The 18345-nt window shown below is 39.9% G+C and overlaps 1 protein-coding gene across 5 annotated transcripts in view; it reads right to left on the bottom strand.

The window, feature by feature from the left end:
- The window catches only part of ERC1 (ELKS/RAB6-interacting/CAST family member 1), a 210856-nt gene that overhangs the window by 190460 nt on the left and 2051 nt on the right, over positions 1 to 18345 (bottom strand). For all 5 annotated transcript variants that reach the window (XM_066633526.1, XM_066633525.1, XM_066633524.1 and 2 more), the window contains exon 2: positions 8095 to 8896. In XM_066633526.1, coding sequence (XP_066489623.1) covers positions 8095 to 8763 — 669 coding nt within the window. In that variant the 5' untranslated portion in view covers positions 8764 to 8896. The remainder of the gene's footprint in view (positions 1 to 8094; positions 8897 to 18345) is intronic.

An 18345-nucleotide genomic window follows, 5' to 3' on the forward strand; every position in this document is an offset into this window, starting at 1 on the left:
TTCAAATGAGACTGGAGTTCTGCTCCAGTGACATCCAGAGGATGTTCTAAGGGCTGAGGAAGCCATGCCGGGCCTCCCTGACCACCTGAATGAACAGTTTCAGGCAACAATATGTGACTTCCAGTTTCTCAGGGAAACCAGAAGTGACATTTTTATGCCCTTATAAAGGGATCTGAGGCCCAGGGAAGCTGCACAGTGAATCTTACAGAGAATCTTAATGCAGTCGGTGACAAACATGGCAAGTAATTTCATTAAGACATCTTAATCATGGAAAACAAGTACCAGAGTAAATGGAGTTTCAGCATGCTTGCTGACTATCATTGTACACTTACAGGGATGTTCCAGATGCTAAATACAGAAAAAAAAAATTGTCACTTTTTAGGGAGTATTAAAGTGTATTATGTATTATATACATTTATATAAATTTATCATTTTTTTCCGATTTAACCTGGTGTGCCACTAAAAATCCCCGTGTGATAGGTAAAAAACTAGTAACATATTTGAGTTCAGCATATAAGTACTGTTAGGATTCAACAGGTTTTTCTTGGGCGCCAAAAATTTAGTTTTATTTTGCAGACCAGAGTAATTACAAGGAACATGTAGACATAATTGATAAACCTCCATGAATTCCAATATTGACAAATAACTTTATACAGTATTCAATTAAGAAAATATGGCTCTTTATGAGGATATCAATTTTAAGAAAAACAGTAAGACCTGTGTAAAACCTATTTTAAATATTTAGATAGAATATTGAGATAGAATCAAATATTTGATTTTTCTCTGTAAACCGCTTTGTGAACTTTTAGTTGAAAAGCGGTATATAAATACTGTTAATAATAAATAATAATAATAGAGACAAAGGGGGTCAAGGTTTTAAAGAAAAAGATAAGATCAGCAGTATAAATTCTAAGAAGGGGTAAGGGGTTTGATCTTACCTGTGTGGAAAAGTGACAAAATTCATTGTTAGCCTGATACCAAAGAAAGACTGCATAAAGATGGCTAGATAGTGGCATTTAACATTCTTTAAAATATATAAATAATGTTTATGGAATAAACTATGGCAGTTGTTGGTCTTTTGGCAGAACTAACACATTCACATGTGGTGATGCTGAGACAGGGCATAGCAACTTTGTAAAACAGCTATTTTTATATAATTTGTTAAAACTAAATACTCCATCTGATCCTTTGTTCTTTCTATTGAATTATATTTCTGATGCAATACCTGTTAAAAGACATGGAGTGGTTCTATATGTTCCCCAGTATTTGGTAAACACTAAAGTCCTGTTCTGTGACAAAGGGACAGATGGTAAGATGATGAGAGGAAGTAAGAATAGCTAAATTACTGCCTGTTGTAGGTGATTCAAAGCATTTGTTGATTTAAATAAAAACTGGTAACTAGTGGTTACATTCGCAAAAAAAAAGTAATCTGCTAATTTAACTGAATAAATACTTATTTATAAATACTTATAAATAAAAACTTATTTAGTCATTAGGATGATTAACTTATGATGCAATCTTATACACATGTTCCTGGAAGCCCCACTGAACACCGTGGAAATTATTTCTGAATAAACCTGTAAAAGATTACACTTATTGCATAAACATGCAATTTGTGATAAGGTTTTTCATGAATTTTATCTTTTTAAAATCTACGTAAAAATGCATGCTGTACAGCTGGTATAGTCTAAACCAGGTGTATTAAACATAAGGCCCACTGGCCAGATGCAGCCCATGAAAACTCTTTATCTGGCCCTCAGGCTCTCCCAGCACCACCATCAATTGCTCACAGCTACTGAGCTATCCTAAGGTGTCACTGCTGAAAGGGCAGCCTGCATGATAATTTAGTTCACTCATATCTTGAAAATATGATCAAGATTTGCATAATTTTCTCTTCTATAATGTGCAGCTAATTAGTTCTTAAGAGAAAAAGTGCTTATTTCTGGTTATTACCTGCTTAGCCCATTTCTGCGCAGCCCACAGATGTACACATTTGATCCCTGTTGCGTGTATGCAATGTTGGGCAGAAATGGCTTAGTGACACCACTTCCAGCCCTCAGGAGGCATCATGAACACTATTCAGTCCACTGTATGAAAAGAGTTTAACACTCCTGGTCTAAATGATCATAATTTGAATACTGTTATAACATCAGCTGTTCTCTATGTGTAGTGCTTGTCCTAAAAATTAGATACTTTTGCCCAAGTTCATTTGCTTATACCAGTGGTGTCCAAACTTGGGACAACTGTGGACCAAAAACCCATCCTGGGTGCAAAAGGAACTTGCCCATTACGTGGGGCAGCCTGATAACTTTGTTGCCAACTTCCCCAGAACTTTGTACTGGGCAGTCACATCTGCCCAGAAATCCAAGCACAGAACCTGCTGAGGTGATGAGCAGTGAAAGCGGCTGCTTGGTGCAAAGTTCTGGGGAGATTGGCAACTAAGGTATCAGGCTGCCCCGCAGAACTGCACTTGATAAAGTGTCACTGATTTTTATAATTATGTTTACTTTTTTATATTTTATGGTCTTGCAATTTATTCGGGATTTTGTATTTTTGCTTTGTATTTTGTGAGCCGTGTCAGGTGCTCCGCTTTTGGGATAAGGAGACTGAGATTAAAAATGTTTAAATAAAGTATTTTAAAAATCCAAGTTAAAACAAAAAGCCATTTTAAAAGATCTATTTTTATCCTTCCTGGGGCTGGGCTCCTAAGGGTCAATAACAAAGTCAATAACCACGATGCCAGATGCAAGGAAGGGCACCATGATGCAGATCTCTTGTTGTCTTGTGTGCTCCCTGAGGCAGCTGGTGGGTCACCGTGAGATACAGGAAAAAGGACCAGATGAGCCTTTAGTCTGATCCAGCGGGGCTCTTCTTATGACAATGGAAAATCTTATTGACAAAATGGTAGCCAGCAGAATCTGTATGTGAAAATACTGAAAAACACCTGAGATGTCCATGTTTGAATATTGACAATTTTGTTGCATTTTGTTGCAAAGATCATCTGCTGATACAGGTGCCAGATGACGACACAGCAGGCAGAGTGTCAAAACACTTCAGCTGTGAGCTAGAAAAATATGCCTAAATGTAGGCATTTTTCCTACACATTAAATTAGGTGTAATCAGATGGTCATGATTAGAAACAAATTGCAGTCACAAAAGCTTGGCATATAGTTTTCTAGGTCTTTTTTATTTAAAGGTATTTGCACTTTTTAAGATTTGCAGATCACTCTACCCAAGAGATTCAGGAATGATAATAACATAGAACAACAGGGTATAAGTTTGCTATCCCAAAAGTTCACAATTAAAAAGGAATGGCAGAGTGAGAATAACACAACTTTTAAAAACATTAATTTGGCAGATTGAACAAATGTTCAAAAGGGCCCATTTGGGACAGGGAACCATTTGTTTATCTCTATAAACTGCTTTGTAAATTTCTTTGTTGAAAAGCAGTACATAAATATTATTTAACAACTGGTACCATAAAGACCATCACCACAATCTATGCATGTCTACTTAAAGGCAAGTTCCCCTACGTTCAATATATCCAGCCCAGTATTCATCAAATGAATGCAATTTGAGGGTTAAAAGGACTGAAGCTATAAATCCAACTTTTGTAATTGGACAAATAGATCTAATCCACACATTATACAGAGGAAGCTGGTAAGCAGTGAAGTTCCACTTCACTGTTCCACTTCAGACTGAAGATACAAGTTCATATTTTAGAAGATTTTCCCTTGCAAAGAGTATTGCTTATTGTAGCATATGAACACGTTGGAGGAAGCCTTTAACGCAGCCCTCTCTCTGATTTTCTGGTTTAACCACACGTAGAATGCTTTTCTTTTCTTTTTAAAAGGCAATGGATTAAAAAAAAATCCACTTCTCCACATGCAGTCTGAAATGGAACAATCTAGAATTCTGCCACCTCACTCTGAATATCGTACAGGTGTAGGATGGGTCCAAATTAGGAGGAAAAGCTGGGCTTGAATCTAATATTCCATAGCTTAAGTAGGAGAGGAAGAAAGTGGGTTGCAGCCCCCTTCCTCTCCCAGAAATTGGCCTCAAAGGGCCAGGATCTCTCTAGAGCAGCTTTTCTCAATGTTTTCCCTGCTGTACTACTTCGCTTGGACCATCTACTAGAAGTACACTGGAAATAATTGACAAAGATGTCATCGCCAGTCACTTCTAGAGGGGGAGACCAGATGCAGTGTGGCCCTCCCCATCGTCAGAGCAAGAAGAGGATGGAGTTGGTCTAGACTCCATGGAAGTGGAAAGCTAGGGGCAGACAGTGAGTGGGTGCCGAAACAAAATTCTCTCGTTAATTTGCCAACTCCTCCAATTTTCTGCCCAACACACAATTGTGTCATGGATGGACTGCCGGGGGGGCAGGCGTACGTGGTTCGTGTGTGTTCAAGACCATATGCCACTCCCTACAGTCTTTACGCCTACCCTATTCCATTGTTTTTTAGCCGATAAAGTGCCAAATCCATCTACAGGACTGCGTGAAGGAAGAGATTGGCAGATGCAGAAAGTCCTAAGCAAAAACAGGGTTCTCATGCTATAACTTGAAGAGTGCACAGCAAAGGTGATGCATAAAAAGCAAAGTAAATCTACTTTTCAAAGTACAAAGGCAGCTGACCGCACACATTTGCACACTGATACTGCTGCATGGACTAGCATGCAAAACTCAAAACATCAGCCCCTCTTTTCATTAAGTTTTACATTTTTCAACCTGGAAAGGACCCTAATAAGCAGCAGCTGGACACAGACACTAGCAACAGGTACATTTCTGGTTTGTCCAATAAGGTTTCCATTCTCTAAAAAGGTTATCAATCTACACTTTATTTTAGCCTTTATTCCTTTAATAACAAAGAAAGAATATCATGGTAAAATGTAAACTAGACAACCAAATGTTCTACACTGAACCAAATAATGAAGAGGGTTGTTGAGCAATATTTTGTAGAACACACCAAATAATGAAGTGTTGTTTAATTTTCCTCAGCCTTGATTTATCAAGTCATCGTTACATGCTGTAAAAACTGCACATATATCTGAAACTGGAGAAAGCAGAAACCAGAAACCTTTTATTAGGACTTCCTATTCATCTCTACTTAGGAAAAAAACATGAAATCTGAAGTGGAAAAGAATCATAACTCCAAGGGAAAATCATGAAATCAGAGTTCAATACTTAAGACTTAGAATCCAAACACAAAATGTTTATTACAGGTGTTTTTTTGTTCCTTCCATTTATGACACGACATTATCTAGAACAGGGGTGTCTAACTCATTTCATACAGTGGGCCAAATACTATTCATGATGACTGCTGAGGGCCGGAAGAGATATCATTAAGCAGATCATGACTGCAAGTAAGCACTTTTTCTCATTTAGTAATTCATTAGCTGCAAACAAGAGAAGAGAAAATACATAAACCTTGATCATATTTTCAAGATATGGGACAGCCCAATCACGTGGGCCACCCTTTCAGCAGTGACAGCTCAGCAGCTGAAAGCAACTGAGAGCAAATGGTGGCGGTGGCAGAGTCTGAGGGCAGGAAGAAGAACTCCTGAAGGCCGCATCCGGCCTGCAGACCTTTGACCAAAATATACAAACTCATTTCACATTGTGGACTGAATAGCATTCATGGTGCCTGCTGAGGGCCAGAAGTGACCAGGAAACCAATGACCATCATTAAGCAGGAGTGACATTATTAAGCAGATTATGATCAGAAATAAGCACTTTGTTCTCACATACAAACTCATTAGCTGCAAATGACAGAAGAGAAAATGTGCAAATCTTGCTCACAATTTCAAGATAACAGATAGATTAATTATCAAGCTGGGAGAACCCTATTATAATGGGGGCTGAATAAATTGCTTCCAGGGGCTGCATCTGGTACACAGAGGTTTGACACCCCTGTTTTATATAAAACAGTTGGCTTAATCACTTTGGCCAGTTTTTGGTGCCTCTTAACTTTGTTCAAAGTCATCCCTAGTCCAAAGTGGAAATGCTTTAACTGTGGTTTCATTAACCAAATCTTCTTCACAAAGGACAGAAAGGCCAAACTTCAACCAATATAGAATATAAAACAGCCTAATTGGAGTGAACTAATTAATTAGCGTTCCTAGTTTCCATATCTCATTACACATTCCACTTTGCTTTTAAATAGCACTCTTCCTTTTGGGAACAAAGTTGCACAGTCTTGCAGTTGTAATTACAGTTGGTTCAGACAATAAAGACCTTGCATTTAAGTTAAATGAATAATTAGAATGGGTGGAAGAAATGACGGAAATACAATGCACAAAAACCAATAATGACCTCTTCTCTAAATGTACAAGATATTGAGTAACCAAACGACCTATCAAATATTTACATACAAAACATTGCCATAATATAATGCATTCAAATTTTTAAATCTTAGTATTTAGATTGAAATGTCATGTTTTGAAGACAAAAGTATTCCAAACTACTTTTTGAGAAGACGCACTTCCATAATCAAGATCAATTCTACTGTAAAACTCTTTGAATCTAAAGTACTACAGCTTATTCTAGGGACCATTCCTTTACATTTAATCTACTATATTCCATTGCCTTCCAAAGTCCCTTTAATTGTACTCTAACTATAGTTTCCACTCCCATACATGTTGACCCAGAAGTAACTCCCACAAAGCCAAAACTATATCCCAAGAAAGTGGGCACAGGTGTGCAGCCTTTTTCACTTGAAAATAAAAACATCCTTACTGCCTTCCTTCACAGAGAAAAGGTGCATCTAATGCTCAGTCTCCAACAGTGGAACCACACATTCATTTGAGAAATTCACAAGCTGGACAAGATGGATATTATCATCCCACCTCCCCAGCATCTGCATAAAGCTATTCTGTTTTTAGCTATCATGACCAAAAGTCTTTAACAGACGAATGAACCATTGATTTCTCTAGTTATTTTTAAAGTCTGTTGTGCTAGTGGCCCACATTCCGTAAGCCAATTGTGTGACAAACTTCTTTAAACCTGTCCTGGACCTACTATCAATTATTTAAGTAATTAAGTTAACCCAAGTTATAGTACTTTGAGAGAGGATAAACACATTTTCCTTCCCACCATTCATAATTCTGTAAGCTTCTAAACAGTCAAGACACATGTCTCTCCCAAATATTTGACAACCAAATACTAGGAAGGTTTGCTGCATCAGTGTGCAACTACTACTGAGTGACTAGCACTTTCACTAATATCCAAGTTACACACATAATTATAGAGCATCCTGGTGCCTTCTTTACAGACATTTTAATACATGCAGTTTGATCACTGGGCCCAAGAGTTCTGGGAAAACTTTTTGACTTGATTGGGTTAGGACAGGGGTGCCTGAACCCCGGCCCTGGGGCCACTTGCAGCCCTCAAGGACTCCCAATCTGGCCCTCAGGGAGTCCCCAGTCTCTAGTGAGCCTCTGGCCCTCCAGAGACTTGCTGGAGCCCATGCTGGCCTGATGCAACTGCTCTCAGCGTGACGACCATCTGTTCAACCTCTCGCATGATCTGTAGGATGAGGTCTCCTTCCACTCCTTTTTGTTTCACATCTGTGATGCAGCAGCGACAGCAAAGGAAAGGCTGGCCTTGCTTTGTGCAAGGCCTTTTATAGGCCTTCAGCTATTGCAAGACCATCATTCATTCATGTAAGTTCCATCTCTAATATATTCATTTATGTAATTTATTCAGATTTGAAATGTAAATTAATTCTTTTTTTTCCCGGCCCCTGGCACAGTGTCAGAGAGATGATGTGGTCCTCCTGCCAAAAGGTTTGGACACCCCTGGGTTAGGATAATGAATTTATGGGAAAGGATAAGATAACTTCCCCACAATTGTCTTTGTGAACAGCAAAACACAGACCCAAAAGCTACGTCATGAATTTTCTTCAAATATTGTATATTGTTACTATATATTCTTAAAATAAGAAAAACTAAACTAGATCAATAAAATAACTTGTTCAAATTCAAAATGCAGTCTTGCGTCACCAATCCAAAATTCATCAATTAAACTATTTAATGGACTCCTTCCCTTGTAAATGCCCCTCTCCCACATTCATCTGAATTCCTTAAGCTACTAACCTGGTTTTCTTCCTGCACTACTCGATACTGTTCCTTCCAAATAGTTATTTTGGATGCTTCATCTTTCCTTAGGGCTCTTTCCTTCTTTAGCTCAGGACTCCAGAATGTCTTGATACTGTTCATGGAGGAACTAAGTTTGCTTTCTTTCACCTCTACATCCTTGCGTAGCAGATCATTCTCTCTCAAAACTTCCTTGAGTTGAGTCTGCAGGTCCATTATAGTATTGTCTCTAGCCTGGCGTAGCGAATGAGGCACTGTGGATGCCATGCTCACGGGAGGAAGATGATGTTCTCCAAATGCAATAGTATCACTGGCAACACCACTACTGGCAATGTTAGGGCTGCTACCCATAGCAGTCATCCTAACACCATAAGGCAAACGCCCTCCAGACCGGCCAAGGGTCATGGTGCTTTTAGGAGTATCTGCACCCACGTTCTCATGGTCACTTAGGTACATAGGGCCTGAAGTGGCATAGGCAGCGTTTAAGGATTGGATATTTTCCATAGAAAGTGTTTTGCCGCTGCCACCCCCAGTACTACTTCCAGAGCTGCCACCTGTGCTGTTGGTTCGACGATGGCCCAGCCGTGGTGATCGTGGCAGCCTTGGTGAACGCCCAGGACTCTGACTACTTGGCTCAATTTTACCAACTGACCGAGCACTTCCATACATGATTGAATTTGTGGTACAAAACAACTAAGAAAGAACGAGTTCCTATGAGATTTCTTCACTACGATTACTAGTCAACTTAAGGCCAATCACTATTTATAGCAGATCCAACCATCTGTTTCTTAGTATCGATCATCTGTAACAGAAACAAAAAAATTAAATTCTTGTTTGCCAACAATTCACATTTCTGATAATTCTAGTTTCTCCAAAATTCTGTAACCTTATAGGGATTCAAACATAAAAATAAAAACATTTCTCCATCATGTATAGCTTTAGTATTTCTCTACATAACAATGCAGCATTCAGAATGCTTCTAAACTAACTTTTAAAACTCTCAGCATCAACTATCTAGTATTGGTCTCTGGCTTTTGCCATGCTACACTGTGCCCATTTGACAGCAAGTTTCCAGGTGGTATTAGAGTTCACTGCTGCTATTTAAAATCCAGCTGCTCAAGACATGCTTTTGGGGGGTATTACTTCAGAAGCTGCAAACAGTAGTAAAAAAGTATTTCAGATACCAGGCATACCCAAAATATTACCAAGGTTCAGGTAATTCTTTAAAATAGTGTCTGAAAAGTAAAAAAAAAAAATGCTTCTTTCAATTGACTAGGAGGAAGCAACAAAAGAAATTCACTATTCTTCTTGCTTAGATACACAAGGCTAAAAATTAACACTCTGAACAATAATCCTAGTATCACTACCCTTTCCAGCAACCCATACAGGGCTCACTATTATCTTAATTTCAACTTTTCTTATTTTTACCTGTGCCTAAATATCCTTGGAAGCACCAACTAGGTGCTATCCTAGACATAGCGCCTATGCCTAAATATTCCTACTGAGCCCCATCTGGGTGCACAACACATTCCAAAGAATGAGAAATCAGGTCCCTGGCCCGAGAGGCAGGGCTCACAAACTAAGAATTATTAATTAACATTATTAACAGTATTTATATACCGCTTTTCAACTAAAAGTTCACAAAGCGGTTTACAGAGAAAAATCAAATAACTAAATGGCTCCCTGTCCCAAAAGGGCTCACAATCTAAAAAAGAAGACAAAAATAAACACAAGAAGGGAAAACAAATGCAGGCAAAAATAAAGTCAATCCTGTTTAAGTCCCATTGAAATTACCAGGTCCTGAGTTGGTCACAATTAACTTGATTTCAATAATGCTTAGTCATGATTGACTTTCTTTGGATTCAACTTAACATAGCCAAATTGCTCATTAACAAATTTTGGCAACAATACTGCCTATATAACTGTGAGCAAGACATTTTTCCTGTTGCCTCCAATGTTCCCCACCCCCTGAGTAAAAGCCTAAATAGAATGTGCTATGTTGATTTCACCAAAGCAATTGCAACTTCCAATCACACCCACTGTGCAATCCTACACTCACCTTATGCCAGAAGAGCAGCTGCCATAAAGCACATTATGACAGTGCAGAAGATAGTAAGTGCCATTCTGCTCACACCAGTGCAGGCCTCAACATGCACCAGGGCAGAAAGCCTCCATAACCAGCAGTAGAGGAGCGGGATGAGGGCCATAATGGGGCAGGTGTAGACATACGAGGCCCAGCAGGGGAGCCCTGGTCACACAGGCATGCACCATATCCGACCCCCCCTTCCTGGGCAAGATCTGCTGACAAAGATCCACTTGAACGCTCACCACTGATTCAGCAGGCACAGGTCCAAGAAGACCCATTGCTGTGGCTGTGGTTTTCCTCATGGCAAGGATATCTCCAGCCTGAAAAACTGCCCTGCTGGACGTGGTGCAAGCCATCCTGGTGCCACTGGGTTGGCACAAGGGGATTTTGTTAGGAGTCAGCTGCCAGAATGCCTGAACTCTTAAGATATGGAGAAAGGCTGTGCGACCCTAACCATAACCCTGTGCAAGTTAAAATCAAGGCCATTTGGTGTCACAACAGGTTCAAACTAACCCTCTTACAACCTCTGTTGGATTTGCCTTGATTTTGGTTTTGCAGATGTGGTGAAATAAGCCCCCATGTCTTTCCTGTTACTTTGGTCTTCAGACACTCCAAAGTCATTTGTGGCAGAACTGAAGAGATCCTAAAAAGTAAGATCTTCAATAAATGACTTGGTGCCAAGGAGCAGAGAGGATGAGTATAGTCATGGATGTCTTCTCAGTCCTATACAGCTTGCCATGATTTCTGATTAGCAGTTCACAAGATATTTTAAAGAATTCACTATTTGGCCATTTTTGTTAAATTATGCTCTTCTTCCAAAATAGTACAGTTTTCTTCTAAAGCATGGACACCTCACCATACAAAAGAGTAACAGCCCAATCCTGAGCTGCCCGCAGCATCCAGGTCCGGCGGCTCCGTGGAGGGCTGCCGCCAGATCCTACACTTCCTGCGCTACTGCAGGAGGCTCCTCGGGAGAAGGGTAAGGGAAGCAGTAAGGGAGTAAGTAAGGGAAGCAGCCCCGCAATGGGGCTACTCACTTTAGTGGCAACCAAAAGGTTGGTGCTAAAGTAAAAGTGCTCGTGTAGGGCGCGCAGCCCTGCACAAGTGTCTTGGATCCAGTGGAGCTCAGCTCCGCGGATCCGCCTCGCTCCCTCCCCCAACACGCCTCCTGCCTGCCCCGGCCACGCTCCCCCCTCCCCAGAATGCCGCCCCCGGGCCATACTCCTGCCCCCCGTTCCACAGCCCGGCGGTCCAGGAGACTGCTGAGCCACAGAACCTGGGTGACTGCTGCGCACTAGCCCAACACCGGCTGGAGCTGGGCTAGCTGTGGCAGGAGCCCAATGGTGAGCCCTGCAAACATGCCTTACGGCACCTTTATGACTTAGGTCTGCGGTGCAGAGCCATGCCACGGACCTAAGGACTGGGCTCTAAGTAGGCTTTCATGTTCAGAACAGCATTCTAAAGCAAAAAACCAGGCAACTGACAGGAGTAGGCCACCAGAAAAGTCATCAGTGCAATCACAGCTGCCTGCAGAAGCAGGGAAAAAACTAAAACCAGTTTCAATAAATAAATAAAACCTGCCATTAACATTATCAGTGCTTTCCATGTAGTGTACTGCTAAAACCACTGCTGCCAACAGGCAGAAATGGTTAAAAAAATGTAATCAACTGCAGATGCTGTCCTTGAGATGGTTCAAGTTAAAAAAAATCTGCAGGTAGACAACTTTTGTTGCCTTAGAAACAAGGCTGTGATATATGTCTGTTCACTGAGGATCTCACTTTATGCATCTGATGAAATAGTAGACTTTAGTACAGCAATACTTTCCCATAATGCAGCTTGGTATGGTGCTCTTCACCATGCCTGCGAGTGACAGTTATTGCAGTCAAAGAGAGTAGTGCATTCTGGGTACCTTCAGACATCAGCACCAGTTTCCTACCTCATAGTTAAATGATGTCTCCTATACAATGGGCCCTTGGTATTCACAGGGGATCCATTCCAGGAACTTCCACTGATACTGAATTGTGCAGATAATTAACTCCAAGGCTAAAGAGCCTCAGAGGACCTCCCAGACTTGGCTGGAATTGCCTTCCGGTTGGATCCAGGAGGTCCTCTGAAGCCCTGCAGCAGTGGGCTTGGCATCTGCAGATACTGAAATCTGCAGATGCCGAGCCCGTGAATAGGGAAGGTCCACAATAGTACTGTTTCATGCAGAACTCAACTTTAGTGGAATGTATCTCCCACACTATTAGAAGCAAGATTGTACATGAAAGTTTATGCTGAAATAAATTGTCAAGTTTTAATCTTTGACGTGCTACAAAACTGCAGTTTCTGTGGCAACAAACCAATACGGCTACTAGCTGTAAGGTAGAAGAAAATTCCAACCTTACGTTGTAAGACATGATCTCTGCTACCCTAACTGCATAAAACTCGAAAGGACTATGAAATACTATATGTGACAAGAAACTGAATAAACTAAAAGCAAATTTTCCCTGGCTTTTCAATATCTCCTTGTGCTTTATATCAAGATATTTCAAGACACAGGCGTGCTCACCTATTACATAATAATGCATATAGAAATAGGTGCGGAACATTAATACATATCTTTTAAATACAGCATTTCTAGAAGTGACCATTAGTCAAGATTTGCACAAAAGCACTAGCTTAATTATACCACTGTCAGCTTGTTCTTAAGCACAATCAGTCAAGACATATTCAAACTAGAGTTGTCACTTGAATCTTCTTTCCAGAGGCAGTCTTGCTTCTAACTTGCTATCTTAAAAAATTGGTAGAGAAGTCAAGTCCGTGTTGTGCAATGGATGAAGCAAAGCAAAACCAAGCAACCAGATAAAACATAATGAAATATCAAAAGGTAGGTAGAAGCAGGAGAGAGGCTAACAATGTACATATGGCACTAATTTCAAGCAAACACAAACCACATAACCAGTATATTCTATCTTACCATGCCACCACAAACATTTATGATGAGGCACACCAATGACTGTCAGCCATTCTGATACGAAGTCACAAAACAAGAAATTATGCCAATATCTCTGGACAGATATACCAGATGTTACGAAAAAACTATAAAGTTATTACCACTTTTCAAACAATCAAAATGAACCTGAAAAATCTGAATTGTCACCCAAATGTTAAATAGATTAGAAGCAACATAAAACAAGCAAGTTAGAACTCTCCTGTGTGTTTCAAAATGTACATCCTGGACACCTCACTACTGCTTCCTTATCCAGGACCCATAGAGGGCCTCCCCAAAGGTTTTATACTGCTTCTGAAACATGTTCAGGCTGTGGTCATCAACATTCTAATGGGACCTTTCTTTAGCTCTCTACATGATGCTGACTTACTTTACAATGCTGTTGTAAGAATTACTAAGATGTCTGAGAAGTGCTCTGAAAATCTTAATCTTCTCAGAAGGACATGAAGTACATGAGTAATACATACAATGAGTAAGATTCCACAGGGTAAGTTACAGGAATGAGCAGAACCACTTATGAGCAATCTTAGACATAGTTGCCAATTGATCTCTACTTCAGCCAGCCAAGTCTTACCACTACTGTATGTCCAATCTGAGATCAACCACATATTGCTCCTGAAATTCTGCACTAGGCATAATACAAGATTTACTATCCAATTACTACACATAATATGAGAATTACTATTAAAATTATTTGTACATACAAGCAAATACTTTTATCCCACCTTGCCAAGTAAAAAAACCAACAAGGTGAACAATTCAAATGAAATTCAAAGCTTTTAACGAAAGAACATTTTTTAAAGAAAGAACATTGTGAAAGAACATGGAAACAAATACGTATCTGAAGTATTCATAGTGGCAGTCAGAATAATCAGACTTCAGTCTTGTGAAATGCCTCTTAGAATAAAAAAAACATCTTCAAGAAGTGGCAAGACAAAATCAAAGACAAGGCAAGATGAATCTTCTGAGGTTGGGAATACTACAACAGAGCAGGCTTTTTCATGTGTATTGACCAAATGAATTAGGTGTTCTCTTACATCATTTTTCTAATGATAGAGAGACTTGGGGTCCAATTCTATCCAACCTTCCAGCGCCAGTGCAATTTCCCAACCCAAAACAATCATACGTGGAAGACTTGTCAACCCACTTTAACAAGCTTAGCTCCCCCTCTTGATTCCTCAAATCATTTTAAGCAGAATAGAGGGAGACAAGAACAGCGCTACTCTTGAGAAAATGAACCACTCTGGAAGACAAGCTTCCTCATTAGAGAGGAGATTTGGTCTGGACTTCAAGCCTTCTGTCATAGGTCCAGGTGCTGGATTTACACAGAAAAAATCTGTTCTGTGCTCACTATTTGGTATGTGGAAACAGTTTGCTCATGAGTACCTGATTAGCCCACATTGACAGACAATTGTGTTCCACATTGTCAGACGTAAGGGCTGAGACCCAAAGTACAGTACAACAAGGATACAGGATACTTCAAGCACATCAGGCTCCCCAATTCGGGCACTTTGCTTCCAGGAGAAGACCTGCACTCTGAAAAAGCGTTCCTAAAAGTCAAGGATCCTCCAGAACAGCTCACTATGAGATACAGGGGCTACATGTTCTTTCTTCAAGAACATGTCTTATCTGGATTCCAATTAATGATTTTAAGATGTTTAAGACTAAAGTATCATAGTCTGTAGAAAAGAAACACCATTTGTGTTTACAGAGAGTAACAGCCCAATCCTAAATAACTTTCCAATTCTGATGCAGCTGTAACAACAGGGCATATGCTGCATCCTGCAGTGGTGGGAGCAATCATGGAGACCCCCTTAAGATTAGGGAACATTTATTCCCTTACCTTGGGGCTGCATCAGCACTGGAAAATTGGTTAAGATTGGGCTGCAAGTTATACAAATACTGAAGCCATACCTGCTTACCAAACTCACAGAAACTGTACTTGTTACCAATTGTTACTCTTCAGACAGTTCTCACGTTATATTTCATATTGCTTTTTTAATCTGAGAAAGTGTACAAGACATGTCATAGATTTTGTACACACAATAAATAAAGTACAGAAAAACACTACATTTAATGATAAAATGATACTCTGTGTTCAAAAAAGAGGTGACAGAACTGCTATACGTTTTCCTTTAAAAAATTCCTATTAACACTGCATATCATTTATTAATCTTATGTTGATTTGTCTTATCTGTGTTTGTCAACTTAAATGTCTTTCCAATATGCCAACATGTTGCTGGATCAAGAAATTAAAATAAAATTAAGATAAAAAACTGGCATATGTAGCTTTCTGGACTGTATCCTGTGGTGGCTTTCAAATGTCATGGACTATTAGAACAAGCAATTTATTTTACACACACTTACAGCTTTCTGTATAGATCATCATATTTACATTTTATTCCAAGGAGCTCAGAGTGCTGTACAAGGTACAATGCACACTCCTGACAGCAACCCCATGGGGTAAACAGGCATAATAGGTATACGAAAGAAAACCGTAGATTAAGCAATTGATTCTTAAAAAGTACGCATACCTAATCATAGAAATAAAATTATACACTAGAGCATGATAGCCCTGCTGGATCAGGCCAAAGGCCAATCTAGTTCAGTATTTTAGTTGTCACAGGGCGCAATCCTAATCCATTTTCCAGCACTGGCATAAGGGCAATGCAGCTCCTAGGCAAGGAAACAAACATTCCCTTACTTTGAGGAGACCTCTGTAAGTACCCCTAAACTTCAGGATGCAGCACACATCTCATTGGCACAGCCATGCCAGTGCTGAAAAGTTGGTCAGAATTTGGGCCACAGTTGCCCACCAGCTATCCCTGGGAAGCCCACAAGCAGGAGAGGAAAGCATCCTTCTCTCCTGCCAATGACCCCTGCAAATTTTGAAATACAAGAGTACCTCATGACACCCTCCACAGCCACACCCCACTAAAACAATACCATGACAACAAAAAAAACTTTAACGCATTTTTGCCCAGCCCACAGGTATACACATTTGGTCCCTGTTGCATATATGCAACTTTGTCAGAAATGGCTTAAGTTTCTTCAAAGTTTTTTCACACTGCTATATTTATCAAAGTAGAAATAAGTATTTTATTTGAAGATGTAGCTCATTCAATCTCAATTCAATTTTTAACAATGAGAGTAAATGGGACTTATTCCTGGGTAAGTGTGGGTAGGACTGCAGCTTAGGATTGTGAAAAGTTTACCTGCTTGATGATGTCACTTCTGGTCATGACATCATTTCCGGTGGGTCCTGACAGATTCTCATTCTAAAAAGTAGGCCCCAATGCTAAAACATTTGAGAACCACTGGCCTATTATTAATTAATATTATTAACAGTATTTATATACCGCTTTTCAACTAAAAGTTCACAAAGCAGTTTACAGAGAAAAATCAAATAACTAAATGGCTCCCGGTCCCAAAAGGGCTCACAATCTAAAAAGATGCAAAGGAATACCAGCAGACAGCCACTAGAACAGACAGTGCTGGGGTGAGGTGGGGCAGTTACTCTCCCCCTGCTAAAAAAAGGAGCACCCACTTGAAAAAGTGCCTCTTACCCAATTAGCAGGGCCTAGAAACATTCACATATGCCCTTAACACTGCCAGTTGCAAGGAGTGCCAACAAGATACAGGTAACATGTTGAGTGCTCCCCGTGACATATGGTGGGCCACTGTGAGATACAGGAAGCTTGGTCTGATCTAGCAGGGTTCTTTTTATGTTCTGGATAAAATTTCTCAATTTGCCTTCTGCTGAGCCTAATTTTCTTCTCAGCTAAGGTCTTTTGAAACAAAGTTTCAAAGTCAACACCTGAGCAGTCCCACTGATGCCATCACAGGACTTGCTGTAGGAGAATTTGGAGAAGTCCACTCCCCCTGGGCTACACCTCTTCAACTGGCACTCAGAAGCATACTGCCTCTGAATGCAGGAAGTATACATCAATCATGACAAGTAGCTATTGATAGACCTGTCAACCATGAATATGTCCGATTCCCTTTTAAAACCATCCAAGCTTACTAGAGGTCCAACCTTGTTATACACAGATTTTTATACATGGATTTGACTCAACGCAAATGGCTACTACAAATGAGAAGGAATGTGCTGATCCCTAGAGAAGGAGAAAAAAAATCCATCTCTTTAAAATCACAGTTGTAAAAACTGCTTTTCTTACTGTTGAAGAAACAGTTATGCAAATGATCATTCAATTCTTCACCTGAGCCAGGCAAAGGCATGAGATCCTATGCATTTCTAATTGCGGACTGCGGGCCCCAACCTATTCAATGCACTGCTTTCTGTGTTGGGGAGGCAGTCACAGAGGCCTCCTCAAGATATGGGAACATTTGTTTCCTTACCTCAGGGTTGTATTGCGCCTGCATTGGTGCTGGAAAGTTGGATAGGATTGGGCCCTGCCTCTCTACAAAAGTAAGAAAGCTGTTTTTAAAACCACAACTGTAAAGAAACACACTTTCTATTTTTTTTTTTAAATTGCATTTAGCACATTTTATGGTATCAGCAGAGAGTCCCAGAACGAAACCCCTGAAGATGTCAAGGCAAGACCTTATTCTATTAGGAGCAACAGAGGAGCAAAAACAAAAAACAAAACAAAAAACTGAAAGTGGGTCTTTAAATCTATTTTTTCACCTTTTTTTATTACCCATGGATTTTTTTTTATCCACTAGGGACTCCATAACGGAACCCCAGTGGATAACAATGGACAACCTGTATATCTTGTGGCAACAAATTCCACAGACTAATTATGCACAATGTGAAAAAGGACCATCTTTTGTTCACCCTAAATCTCTCAACAATCAGTTTCACTGAATGATCCCTAGTTCAACACTGGGTGACCGTTTTCATTAAGCTACTCACCATAACCCCAAGATCTCCTTTCCTAGGTAATAACCACAAAATGAACATCTTCAATTCAAAAAATGTGGTGTGTAGTGCTGCATTATCAACACTTTCTGTTCAGCACACCATTAACAAACAGCAAAGTGTTGCTTCAACAGTGACAAAAATCTTTAAAATAGCAGAAAAGTTCTACACGCTATTCCAAATAGTTGAGCTATAACAGAGTACGAATGATGCTAACAACATTAACATGCACAACAAAATATCAAATCAATTTGAATTCTAGTCTCTTGAAGTATTATTCTGCAAGACTAT

The sequence above is a fragment of the Tiliqua scincoides genome, chromosome 7, assembly GCF_035046505.1.
Source record: "Tiliqua scincoides isolate rTilSci1 chromosome 7, rTilSci1.hap2, whole genome shotgun sequence".
In the NCBI taxonomy this organism is placed as follows: Eukaryota; Metazoa; Chordata; class Lepidosauria; order Squamata; family Scincidae; genus Tiliqua; species Tiliqua scincoides.